This window comes from Dendrobates tinctorius, unplaced genomic scaffold (assembly GCF_039654945.1).
Source record: "Dendrobates tinctorius isolate UK_male_01 unplaced genomic scaffold, ASM3965494v1 ptg000121l, whole genome shotgun sequence".
NCBI lineage: Eukaryota > Metazoa > Chordata > Amphibia > Anura > Dendrobatidae > Dendrobates > Dendrobates tinctorius.
In genome coordinates, this window is record NW_027361789.1 from 523,294 (window position 1) to 536,950 (window position 13,657).

Consider the following 13,657-nt stretch of genomic DNA (forward strand, 5'->3'; position numbering starts at 1 on the left):
AGCACCTGTAGCTCTCAGCATGACAGATTAACAACGGTACTGCCAAAAGAAATTTACACTGTTTAAAAAGGTGAAATGCTTCTATTCAGCGCAGGAGTAGGAGCAATCAGATGCTGTGGTGTTCTGCCTCCTCTCTGTCACGGTAACCCCGTGACAGTTTCTGTGTTTCAGGCATTCAGATTGCCTGAAACACTGATGTCCTGGCCTGGCAACGCTAGGATCACCAGGGCCAGCTCTTATTGGTGCACTCAATGACATCGATCGTACCATTAGAGCGCACAGGCCCACAGTGACCTGTAAGTGACTAGTGTCAATCTAGCTTCGGCTTTGTATATGACGGTCATTCTGTTCGTCTGTGCAATGCTGGGCCTTGTGGTGCCACAGAAGCCTGTGACATCACAGATTCTGCTGCGGATGCTGTTGCTCCTGCTCAAGAAAGTAATAAGAAAGAGGAAGTAAGAAGAGGATCCTTAATCCTTGCCTGATCTTTCCTCATCCACCCCAAACCCCCTCTCCCCACCTCATGTACACCTGTCCCCCCTCTCCACCTCTCCTCTGCTGATAAGCACTGAGCAATTGTTGATCGCATGAGTTTTGGCTTTTTTTTTCTTCCATTTTCATGCATCCTGCAGCGGTCGAGCGCTGATCAGTGACTGCGCTGTTTTCCACTGACTTTTTTCACCCCCTTTCCTCTCCCCTTTGCACTAGTCTGTATCTGCGTCCTACAGCCACCGTGCTGCTGATCAGGTGTACAACACTGATTAGCACAGCGCTCATTCTTGGCAAGGACTTTTTTTTTCCTTTTTTTAATGCACTTTTTGCACCACATCCGTGCATTTTATATTTAGAAAAAAGATGAAAGTTTACACCCAGCACATACACACTAATAAAATTTGGTACTCAAGCAAACATCACATACATAAAAAAAATTTCCTGCTCGTTCCAAACCTGGTATTCAGCAGAGGAGGCATACGCGTTCCTGGCCTACGACACGGACAGTGAGGAAGAGGATCCCACCTTCCTTTATTTTTCCTCTCCATCCTCTGCCTCAATTGATAACAAACATCCACGTAGACACCCCAGGACAGAAACTGCACCAGCACCCATCGTTTCTGACCCTGTGTGGACCTCACCTTTGAACACTATAAGCCACTAATTCCTGATTTTGTGGTGTAATCCGGAATCAAATTTGACACCACTGGCCTCACAGAAAACAGGATTTTTGGTTGCTTACAGTAAAATCTGTTTCTCGGAGCCTTCATTGGGGGACACAGGAACCATGGGTGTATTCTGCCGCCACTAGGAGGCTGACACTATGCACAAAAAAGTTAGCTCCTCTGCAGTGTACACCCCACCGACTGGCACTAGGCTACTCAGTTAGTGAGAAAGTAGTAGGAGAAAACTAGATAAAAGGAACAAACAGACAACTCAAACCAGAACAATAGAACACAAAGAGAAAGAACAAGAGTTGTTAAACATGGGAGGGTGCTGTGTCCCCCCAATGAAGGCTCTGAGAAACAGATTTTACGGTAAGCAACCAAAAATCCTGTTTTCTCTATCGCCTTATTGGGGGACACAGGAACCATGGGGCGTCCTTAAGCAGTCCCTGGGAGGGAAAATGAAGCTTCATTCAGGTCGGAGAACTCACCACTGGCGTCTGCAAGATCCTTCTGCCTAGGCTGGCATTCGCTGAAGCGTAGGTATGGACCTTGTAAAATTTGGCAAACGTGTGGATGGAAGACAAAGTTGCTGCTTTGCAAAGCTGTAGGGCGGAAGCCCAATGGTGCACCGCCCAGGAGGTGCCCACTGCCCGGGTAGAGTGAGCCCTGATCCCAGTGGGAGGCACTCTGTTCTTGACCCGGTAAGCCTCCAAAATCGCCGTTCTGATCCAGCGAGCAATTATAGCCTTAGAGGCCGGAAGACCTCTTCAAGCACCATCAGGAATGACGAAAAGAGTCAGTCTTCCTAAAGGGGGTGGTCCTGGCTAGATAGACCCTCACCAGGTTTAGCTTGTTCAATGAACACTCCAGAGGATGAGCCGGACAAAAGGAAGGGAGGACGATATCCTCATTTAGGTGGAAGGCAGACACCACCTTGGGAAGGAAGGAAGGAGAAAGCCACAAAACCACCTTATCCTGGTGCAGAACCAAAAAGGGAGGGCGACAGGAAAGGGCCGCCAACTCCGAAACGCGCTTAATGGAAGTGATGGCCACCAGAAACGCCACTTTCCAAGACAGAAAAGACAGGGAAACCTCTCAGAGCGGTTCAAAGGGAGGGTTCCTCAAAGCCTCAAGAACTAGATTGAGGTCCCAGGGGTCCACTGGTGTCCTGTACGGGGGAGCCGCATGTGCAAACCCCTGAAGAAAGGTTCTGACCTGAGAGCGGGAGGATAGATTTTTCTGGAAAAGAATGTAAAGTGCTGACACCTGACCCTTTAAGGCCAGACTAACGTCCAATCACACCTGGAGAAAAGCCAAAATGGAAGGAAGAGAAAAGGACATGGGCAGAATGCGTTGAGACTCACACCAGCAGAAAAAGGCTTTCCAGGTGCAATAACAGACTCTGGAAGATGACGGCTTCCTAGCCTGGATCATAGTGAGAATCACCGATCAGAAAGACCAGACGCTCTTAGTACTGCGGTTTCAACAGCCACGCCGTTAACCTGAGCGACCGAAAATTCTGGTGGCAGATTGGACCCTGGGACAGAAGATCTGGTCTGTCTGGGAGCCTCCAGGGGGTGTCCGCGAGAGGGTTGACGATGTCCGCGAACCAAGACATTCTGGGCCAATCCGATGCGATCAGTATGACCGGCACCCCCCTCCACCTTGATCTTCAACAGCCCGGGAAGGAGGGGAAGGGGAGGGAACAGATAGGGAAGCGCAAACTCGGACCATGGAATGGCCAGAGCATCGGCACCCACCGCGAGTAGGTTGCGGGACCTGGAGACGAACCGTGGGACCTTCCTGTTCAGTCAAGACGCCATGAGGTCCACGTCCGGCGTCCCCCATCGAATGCAGATCTGGTGGAAGATCTCTTGATGCAGTTACCATTCTCCTGCTGCGAGACCCTCACGACTGAAAATCGGCGGCCCAGTTGTCCTCTCTGGGAATATGCACTGTGGATATTGCCGGAACTGTAGCCTCTGCCTCAGTGAAGAATCTTGGTTACCTCGGCCATTGACGCGGAACATCGGGTCCCTCCCTGGTGATTGACATATGCCACCGCTGTGGCATTGTCAGTCTGAACGCGAATTGGCAGGCTCCCAAGAAGTGTTTCCCAGTGGAGGAGGGACAGAAGAATAGCTCTCAGCTCTAAGATGTTGATCGGTATAGAGGATTCCTTCACTGACCAACGTCCTTGGACAGATAGATGACGGAATACTGCTCCCCAGTCGAGAAGGCTGGCATCCGTCGGTCACCACTTGCCAGTGAACAGGCAGGAAGGACCTGCCCTGGAGGATGAGAGCGGAGTCCAGCCACCATCTGAGCGATCGTTTGACTTGGTAAGAGAGTGGAAACGTACGATCCAGGGAGAGAACAGACCTGTTCCACTGTGAAAGGATGGCGCGCTGAAGAGGTCTTGAGTGCAACTGGGCAAAGATGATCGCTTCTGACGCAACCACCATCCTCCCTAGAACTTTCATGGCTGAACGGAAGGAAGGAAGCTGAGCACTTTGTAGAGAGCGAACTCCCTGCTGGAGGATTACTCTTTTCTCTTTGGGGAGAAAGACCCTTGTCTGGAGGGTGTCGAACAGCATGCCTAGAAAGATCAGGCGCTAAGTCGGAACAAGGCAAGACCTTTTAATGTTGACCAGCCACCCGAAACAGGAAAGGGTGTCGAGAACGATGGCGAGACGGTCTTGGGCCTGAGAAACGGATGGAGCCTCGAAGAGGATGTCGTCGAGGTACGGGATGAGGACAAGACCTCTGATTCTCAAAATGGCCATCAATGCTGCTATGATCTTGGTGAAAACCCTCGGTGCGTTTGCAAGACAGAACGGCAGGGCGACAAACTGGAAATGATGCTGATGTACTGAAAAACGCAGGAACCTCTGATGCCCTGGAAAGATAGGGACATGAAGATAGGCATCCTGAATGTCTATGGAGCACAGGAATTCCTGCGCCTCCATGGAGGCAACTGCAGAACGAAGGGACTCCATCCTAAAATGTCTCAGGTGGACTCTCCTGTTCAGCAACTTGATATCCAGGATGGGCTGCACCGTGCAGTCTTTCTTCGGCACCTCCAACAGGTTCAAATAGAAACCGGTGAAGCGTTCTCTGTCCGGGACGGGCACAATCACCCCTGATCTGAGAAGGGAGGCGATGACTGCAAAGAAACCCGAGACCAGGGAAGGGTCCCTTGGAGGACGGGATTCGAAGAATCGATTTCGGGGCTGCAAAGCAAAATCTATTTTGTATCCCGAGGATACGATATCCCTGACCCATGCGTCTTCCACCGAAGCTAGCCAAGCGTCCTTGAAAAAGAGAAGACGACCGCCCAGCTTGGGGCCTACGCTGAAATCTTGACACTAGTCATGTCGAGGAGGATCTGCCAGGTCTAGACCTGGTGGGTCTACCCTGGGCGCTACGAGAACTTCAGGAAGGGGTGGTTTTAAATGAAACAGTCTTCCTCTCATGGCAAGCCTGCGGCCTCTGTTGGTGGGAAAAGGCTTCTCTCAAAGCAAAACGACAAAAGGGTCCAAACTGCCGCTTCGGAGGTGGCCGACGGGGTTTGGACTGGGGGAGGGAAGAACTCGTGCCCCCAGTGGCGTCCTTAATAATCTGGTCCAGTCGTGAGCTGAACAGATGAGATCCCTGAAAAGGCAAACTGGTAAGTGACTTCTTTGAAGATAAGTCCGCCTGCCAGGCCTTAAGCCAGACAGTCTGGCGAATAGCCACACAATATTGTTAGACGCCTGAGCTGTGCAAGAAGCGGCATCCAGGGAGGTAGAGACCAGGTACTTTCCTGCATGCGAAGTCTGGTCCGCGAGATCCGCCAAGTCATCCGGACGAGCTCCAGCACGAATGCCATGACAGAGCCGTTTGGCCCATTTGGCAATGGCCATCGAGACCCAGGTGGAAGCAAAAGCTTTACATAAAGTTGAAGTGGCCGCTTCGAAAGCTGATTTTGCCAAGGATTCTATGAATCTGTCATTAGAGTCCTAGAGGGACGCACCATTAGCCAGCGGGAGCACTGTGCTGGTGGATAGTATGGACACTGGCGGGTCCCATGGTTGGAGAAGTTGTCCAATTAGCAGAGAGATCAGGAGAAAAGAGATAAAACTCTGAGGTGCTTTCCTCTCTGAAAAAGTCTGGTCAGGTTCTCCCTTTCTCCTCAAATTCTCCATGAGGGGGCAAAGACCTTGGCAGATGGTTTTGACCATCTAAACGAAAATGCCTGATCTATGGGTTCTGTAGAGGTGTCCTTGATGTTAAAGGTCTGGTTGACCGCCACAATGAGGCTCTGGACCAAATCTCTCATATTAGAGGTTTGGTCCGAATCCAGATCCAATTCATCCTCTAGTGGCGCGTCCGAGAACGTTTCGTGTTGTGAACTCATTTTCTGGTCTGCCTGTTTCTGGTGAGGCAGCTGGTTGTGCTGACAGAGGAGTTGTGAGTTCTCTTTCCGGGCTCCCTCTTGTGGTGGCAGGAGGTAGTGAAGCTGATCTAATTAACAGAGACCTGCCACCCGATAATGAGGAAGAGGATTGGACATCTGGAGTCTCAGACTGGATTTAAGACAGCCGACTCCCTATTCCCATGCTGGTGATTTTTTCCTGCCTCCTGAGGTCTTAGTTTCCAGCTCAGTTCCTGCCTTCTCAAGCTAAGTTGTTTTTGCTAATGTTCACATTTGAATTGGTTTGGTCTATTCAGTTTTTTGTGTGGCCCCGGCTGGGGCTGTGCTGAATTTCCACTCTTATGTCACTGTATGTGCCAGTTTGCTTTTTGTCCCGTATTAGATTGGCCTCTTTTTGCTCTATTCTCAGAATATGCCAGAGTGCTGATATAGTGGGAGAAGTCTAGTGACTTCAGGGTAATTTTTGCTATCAGAAGTGTTGGACATTTTTGCAGGGTTTTTTGGCGTGATTGCAGACAGAATCTTTCCTTTCCTGTCCTTTCTAGCTAGTGTGGGCCACATAGTTTGCTCAGCCTATTTTCCTACCTGTGTTTGTGTTTTCATCTTGTCTCACCGTCAATACATGTGTGGGGGCTGTCTATTCCTTTGGGGTCTGCTCTGGGGCAGCTTTAGATTTCCCCTTTTCTTGCTTTAGGCTTATTTAGTTCTCCGGCTGTGACGAGGGGTCTATAATCATCGCAGGTACGCTCCACGGCTGCTGTTAGTTGTGTGGTTAGGATCAGGGGTCTGCAATCTGCGTAGTTACCAACCTCTCTGGTTTTCTGTGACTTGGCTTGGGTCTTGTTTTCCTCCTCGGTGACCCATTCATAACAGTTTCGCCTGACTCAGGAGAGGAAGATCGGGGAGAGGCAGACCGCTGGGAAGGGCCAGGGTGAGATGGAGCGAGAAGAGGACCTAGAAAGGCACTCCTGCCTTGATCTCTTGCGGCCCGTGTTAGAAGGCCCGGCCAGTAATTCCTGTGACTCAGTATCAGCTGCGGGCGTAGGAGGGGGCAACCTGTCAAGTACAGACACCATGGTCTGTGATATCTTGATGAGGTCCGCCACAGACTGAGACAGGCAGCCCAGCCTGGAATAGGGACTTCGGTGATGCCAGGGACAGAAAGGGGCTCCTGGGCGGTGGATACAGTGGGGATGCTGCAGGTCTGACAGAGGGGAGAGGACTGACCCGAAGGAAACTTGCATTTACACGAAGAGCATACAAAATGACGGACCAAAGCAGAAGAAGAGGAGGAGGAAGAGGTAGGAGAGTGACAGCACTCTCCTTTAGGCATGATGAGCAGACCCTCTGAGTGCCAGTGGGTTAGGGGACAGGAGAGAAACAGAGGAGAAAGTCAGACTGCAGAGCAGAGCTACTCACAATATCCTGTCCGACTGCTATCAGGCTGTATAGGCTGCTGAAGAAGAGCAGGTCCAGAAGAGAATCCACTATCCGGGATCGCACATGGGAAAAAAGGCGACCGCAGGGAGGATGCCGGAGGTCAGCTATGAAAAGGGCGCTCTGCAGGCGACTGGGCTGCACAGAAAAGCCAGCTCACTAACGGTGGAAAGGAGGCGGAGCTAATCGCCAGGTGTGGGGGCAGAAAGATGGCGGCAATATTTCCTTCCCTGCGCCCCTTGTCTGCTGAGGCTGGGTGGAGTGGGCGGAGCTAGCCACCAAGACCAAAAAGCAGAAGAGGAGGGGAGACAGGCGGGAGAAAAGCCCATCCCAGGACTCAGAGGAAGGGGGCGGAGCCACGGAGGAAACTAGGCCACAATAGAAGCCGGGGACTAGATTAGTCCCCGGAGACCGGCAACGGAGGGGGGGGGCGGTGCGGAAGCCCGAAAATCGCCAGAGCTATCTGCCGGATCCTACCAGAAAGGTAGCCGGAGCGGAGCAGTGGGGCGGGGGCACCGAGCTGAGGAGAGCAGGCTGCTGCCCACCGTGGCCTAGTCTGCTGGATAGGGCACCAGTAGGAGGAAGCCTGTAGCGCGTGATCTGCCGGCACTCGGCCGGGGGCCGAGAGGTGAGCTCCCAACATGTGCGGCAGGAGAGCGGCCAGGACGAGGGGAGGACTAGGCCCGAATATAAGACAGGGCCTAGATTAAACAGGTGACCGTGGGAGGCTGCTCCGGTCCCTAAACGGTGACAAGGGGGGTCCCCAAGACCATTCAACTTTTCCTGACCATCTTCTTATGACGGGACCTAGGGAAAAAGGAAAGAAGGTACCTCTCCATCCCGGTGATGATAGATATCCGGAAAAGAAATGTTGCAGGAAGTCACGTCTCATCCAACTAACAGGCTCTTGTGGGCGAGTAGGTGGGAGATGATGGGCCAGGACCGGGTCTGGATCACCTAAGCAAGCTTCTGTGCTAGAGGTTCGGGTCCTGCCGGCTAGACTTATGAGGATACGGGGTGGCAGTACACGCCGTACTCAGTCTCTATGTGGGATTACAGTAGTGACCTTTCACACTGTATCCCTCCTGGTACCTGAAAAGGAACGACACACACTGAGGTAGATATGGGTCTAATGAAAGACCCATGTCCACCTCCTACTGACACTAAGCTAAACTGAGTAGCCTAGAGCCAGTCGGTGGGGTGTACCCTGCAGAGGAGGAGCTAACTTTTTTTGTGCATAGTGGCAGCAACATACACCCATGGTTCCTGTGTCCCCCAATAAGGCGATAGAGAAATAGAATATTTCAAAATCATTTTCTCAATTTTTTAAACCTCATAGTGGGCCAAACATATGTGTACGCCTAGCAATTTGTCACAAAACTGCCTGTCATCATGTTTTAACTGTACTCCTGTAGATGCAGTAGAAATTATGACGTTTTGAAGCCTGAAGAAGACAGATCTTTGGCAATATTGGAGTGTTGATGTTTTGTATAACACGCCACTGTTCTGAATGGCCATGACCAATAAACGTTTTGAGGTCATCCAAAAATTCTTGCATTATAATAATGCACAATGTCCTCCCTGAGGTCACCCCAACTTTGACCAATTTTTCAAAGTTCGGCCGGTCACTTCAGCATCAAGTTAGATGAGGTATACATGCCCCAAAAGGACATCTGCATGGATGAGTCTCTAATCTATTTCAAGGGGAGGCTCAAATTCCGGCAATACCTGCCCACTTTGAGGGTCAGTTACGGAATTAAGCTGTACAAACTGTGTGAGAGTACCTCTGGGTACACCCACAAGTTTAGGGTTTATGAAGGGAAGGACTCCTGGAGTGAACCCACTGAATGCCCCTCTGTCCTGGGAGTAAGTGGGAAAATTGTGTGGGATTTGGTGCAACCCACTGATGGATCAAGGTTATCACCTCTACGTAGATAACTTTTATACCAGCATCCCACTGTTCAAGACCCTCTCTGCGTGAGCTACAGCAGCCTGCAGTACTGTCCGCCAAAATCAGAGAGGCTTCCCTAAGGCGCTAATTGGGCAGCTGCTCAGGAAGGGCGAGAGCAGAGCCCAATGTAGCAACAACATGCTGGTGGTCAAGTACAAGGGCAAAAGGGATGCCCTATTCTTGACCACCGTACATGGTGACAGCAGTACCCCCAGTACTGTACTAGGTACCTCTACACAGGTCTATGTACTGGGGTACAGTAAGAAAATGGTGGGAGTTGATCTCGCTGATCAATTCCTCCAGCTGTATAGTGCCACGAGAAAGGCCAAGGTGTGGTGCAAGAAGCTGGCCATGCACATTGTACAAATGGCAATGTACAACACTTTTTTGTGCTATCACGATGTGCATGCCAGACAGATATGTCGTACCTTCAGTTCCAGGAGGTAGTGATCAAGGCGGACAAGCAGACCCCATGATCCCCTACTGGTACTACCTTTTAGGCATTAACCCCTTCTTTTGTTCTCCTGTGTGCTCAGATTATCTGATGTTTGCCCTATGGATACACTATTGCATAGCTGCACTTTGACATGGAATACTATATAAATAGGGCACTGCTGTTAAATCAATTAATACATGGTGTGGTTCTTACCTACACCAGAATACAGGGATTAATCAGCATTGGTAGCCTAGGGTCCCTTTGACACCATGTCTAAATTACATATACTCTAATTTTGTGGGACTTTGGTGATATCTCTATTTACCATCTTTGTATGTGCTAGCTATCAAATATGCTGCTCATGTGGGTTCCACAAGTCCTTTGCAAGTGATTTTATGTGTCTCAATGTTGCGTCACCCCCATGCCTATTAAATAATAAAGATGCTACTTTTTGCACTATAAACTTTGGGCTTTTTGATCATCTTGTTCTCCTCCTGTTCGCTTCAGTTCCTGGAGGTAGTGATCAAGGCCCTAATCTTTGGAGATCAGGAAAGGGCGGTGTTAGGCTAGTTTCACACTAGCGTTTGTGAGCGCAGCGACGGCCTGCGCACGGCCGCCACTAAGCCCCGCCCCTGCCGCGCCTCCGCCGGTAGCTCCGCCTACCGGCGCATGACGCTGCATGTGCCCTGCGTCCCCTATCTTTATCACTGGGGGCGCAGGCCGTGCGCAGTATGCGTTTGTCGGCGCATGTGCCTTTTTGACGGTGCGCCGGCGCAACCAAACTGCAGCAGGTTGCGTTTGGCGCAGGTCGGCGCACCGTCAAAAGGACGCATGCGCTGCCAAACGCATACTGCGCACGGCCTGCGCCCCCAGTGATAAAGATAGGGGACGCAGGACTCATGCAGCGTCATGCGCCGGTAGGCGGAGCTACCAGCGGAGGCGCGGCAGGGGGCAGGACTTAGCGGCGGCCGTGCGCAGGCCGTCACTGCGCTCCAAAACGCTAGTGTGAAACTAGCCTTAGGCGTCGGGTTTCTGCCGCTGCACAGCAGGAATCCCAAGCCTTGCACTCGGCGGTCTCCCATTCTCCTTCGGCCGCAGAGGAGCCTGCGCAGCAGACTTGTCGTTCCCAGCGCTCTGCTCAGACCAGCACTGTGGGCTTGCTTTCTGCTGCCTTTAGCAATGCAGGCTCGCCAGCAGTGAGTCTCTCCAGGGGCTAAGTCCTCCTTGCAGTCCACTGAGCATGCCCGTGGTGTGATCTCCCATTGGAGATCGAAGGTCACGTGCTCAGGTCCTTCTCCAGCTAGGATTGGTCCATCCGAAAGGCCAGGAAGGTCCCGGAAGCACGCGGCTATAAAAGGCTTGCATGGCCGCTCGGCCAAGCTCTAGTATAGACTGCATTAGCTGACTATCAAGAGTGTGTGTCTTATGCATGTATGAATGTCTCTGGTGAATGCCTCATTAAGAACCCCTACCGTTGGTACGCATGTGTTGTGCAGCCTAGCCTGTTAAGCACCCAGGCTTAGGTGTACATAGGTCAGAGTCAGTGACAGGCATTGGTCTCCACCAGTGGTTCAGCACGCCACAGTGCACGTGCTCTACACACTGAAGTCAGCGTCTATACTGGCGTCCGCAGTTGCGACGTCGCACTCTCAGTGTTAGGCGTCGGGTTCCTGCAGCTGCACAGCAGGAATCCAGAGTCATGCAGCCAGCGGTCTCCCATTCCCCTCTGACCTCTCAGGGACCTGCACAGCAATCTCGGCGATCCAGACGCCCTGCTCAGACCAGTTCTCTGGGTCTGGTTGTTGCTGCCACCTCTGGATCAGCAATAGTAGCGTAGCCTGCTCTGCAGCAAGCCACTCCAGAGGCTAAGTCCTCTCGCCGCGCTACTGGGCATGCTCACGAGACGATCTCCCAGTGGAGATCGGGAGTCACGTGCTCAGGTCCTCCTTCTCCTGATCTGATTGGTCCATCTCAGAGATCTGGAGGGTGCCGGAAGCGCACGGCTATAAAAGGCCCGCAAAAATTGGGTCCAACATAAAATTTTAGTGAAAAAAGTTGTGTTCATTTTTTTCCTTTCACATTCCATTAATTCCTGTGAAGCAACTGAAGGGCTAATAAACTTCTTGAATGTGGTTTTGAGCACCTTGAGGGGTGCAGTTTTTAGACTGAAGAATTTCAATATGTCATGGAATAATCTCTGAATCAGTGGGATCCGTTGAAGCGTTTCAGAGTTATTACCTCAAAGTGACACTGGTCAGACTTTAAAAAAAGTGGCCAGGTCATGAAGGTGAAAACAGACTGTGGTGGCATGAAGGGGTTAAAAAACGGGAATTTTATTGTATAAGCTGCGTTTTTATTTCTCTTTTTCACCTTTTTCCTTTCATATTTTATTTTCTGAAATAGAACGTATATCCAGTAGATAAAGTGATAACAGTAAAGTGCAAAGAAACAGCTTAAACGGAACCTGTCTAGTCCCTCCATGCCCTCCAACCCAGCAGCATTCACCTATGTATGATTAAACTCCCTGCCTAACCAGCAACGGTATAACACTTCCCGGCTTCAGAGACGCAGTGATGCTGCCAAAATGAGCAGTCCAAATGAGCAAGGGATTTGCAAATGGGCATGATAACATGTAAAGAGGGCTCACTAGTCTGCAGCAACTAATGCCCCATCCACTAGTCAAAGCCCTCTTTAGCATAGCAAATGGGGACATTGTAAATGTTTTTTAAAGCACTTATTTAACTGAATTATGTTATAGAGGGCTGGCTAGGGAGGGAGTTTAATCATAGGTGAAAAAGCTTGGAGGGGGATGGGGGACCTGACAGGTTCCCTTTAAAATACACATTTAATGTTAGGTTGGGCACCCTAAAAAGGCCATGCGGCTCTGAATCTGTAAGGCTGTGTTCACACAAAGCGTTTTTTTAGCGGTTTTCGCTATAAAATCGCTAAAAAATAAGCTGCACAGTCATTTCTATGCATTTTGCACTTTTTGTGCACATTGATGCATTTTTTACCGCGAAAAAAACGCATCGCGGTAAAAAACGCAGCATGCTCATTAATTTTGCGGATTTTCCCCGTTTTAGGCCTCTTCCATGCGGTTTTAAACCGCTGCAGAAAAAAACCGCATCAAAAACGCATCAAAACTGCGCAAAAAACGCAAGCGGAAAAATAGGTGCGGTTTCTGGGAAGGGATTCAGGTTTTTGAGCAGAAAATTTCTGCAACGTGTGCACTTAGCCTAATACTTTTATACTAGCAACTGTTACAATACATTTGTTCAAAAAAAACAAAACAAAAAAAAAAACACCCCATTAAAAGTATTGTAAAGAAAAAAAACAATTCTGCTTACAGACCTGTGTAGCGCTCCATCTCAAAATAAAGGCACGTGTGAAATTAGGCACATATTTCTCTAAAAACAGCAGCAGCTTAGGAGAGCTAGGATCGACTGGCGATTTTTTATCTAAGCAATAGGTCATAGTGTCATGACTTCCTGAAATGGAGACAAAAAAATTTATTAAGAACATGAATTATAAAATGGCAACAAAATGCTTAGTTACTTACCGGTAATTATGTTTTTCGGAGCCCATGACAGCACCACAAAAGAAGGGATCTGCCCTTCAGGGACCGGAAACCTACAGACATAAAAGGGAAGCACCTCTCTCCCGCATTAGTTGGATTACAGAGCACGAGAGGACCTCCCATGTTAGTAGCAATATATATATACATTATTCCGTACATAAAATAACTTTCCCCACGTGAATATGCTAAAAAAAAAAAAAAGGAAGTGCTCACCCATACGTGAAGGGAGGGAATACAAGGGTGCTGTCATGGGCTCCGAAAACCACCGTTACCAGTAAGTAACTAAGCATTTATTCGGTCACCCATGACATCTCCTCAATCGACACCTCAGATTTCTCTGCCCAGGAAGTTGCCACGGCTCGTGTGGAGTGAGCCTTCAGACCCTCTATAACTGCCTTGCCACTTGCTGTATAGGCCAAAGAAATTGCTTCCTTGATCCACCTAGCTAAAGTGCTTTTAGAGACATTAAGCCCCGTTCTAGCTCCCTGAAAGGAGACAAAGAATTCTCCTTTTAACAAGTGTCAGTTAGTGAATGGAGTCTCTCTTCCCTTTGAATCCCGGGGTTGGCACAGAAGGAAGGAATAACTATCTCCTGCAGTCTGTGAAACTTAGAGGCTACTTTTGGTAGATAGGGTCATTTTGAAGCCAGATTCCTCATATCTTCCCAAAACTGAGTATA

At 49.9% G+C, this 13,657-nt stretch overlaps 1 protein-coding gene across 2 annotated transcripts in view; it reads right to left on the bottom strand.

The window, feature by feature from the left end:
• The window catches only part of PLCXD1 (phosphatidylinositol specific phospholipase C X domain containing 1), a 63,239-nt gene that overhangs the window by 19,064 nt on the left and 30,518 nt on the right, over nt 1-13,657 (bottom strand). For both annotated transcript variants that reach the window (XM_073541443.1, XM_073541442.1), the window contains exon 2: nt 12,753-12,889. In XM_073541443.1, the coding sequence (XP_073397544.1) occupies nt 12,753-12,889 (137 nt within the window). The remainder of the gene's footprint in view (nt 1-12,752; nt 12,890-13,657) is intronic.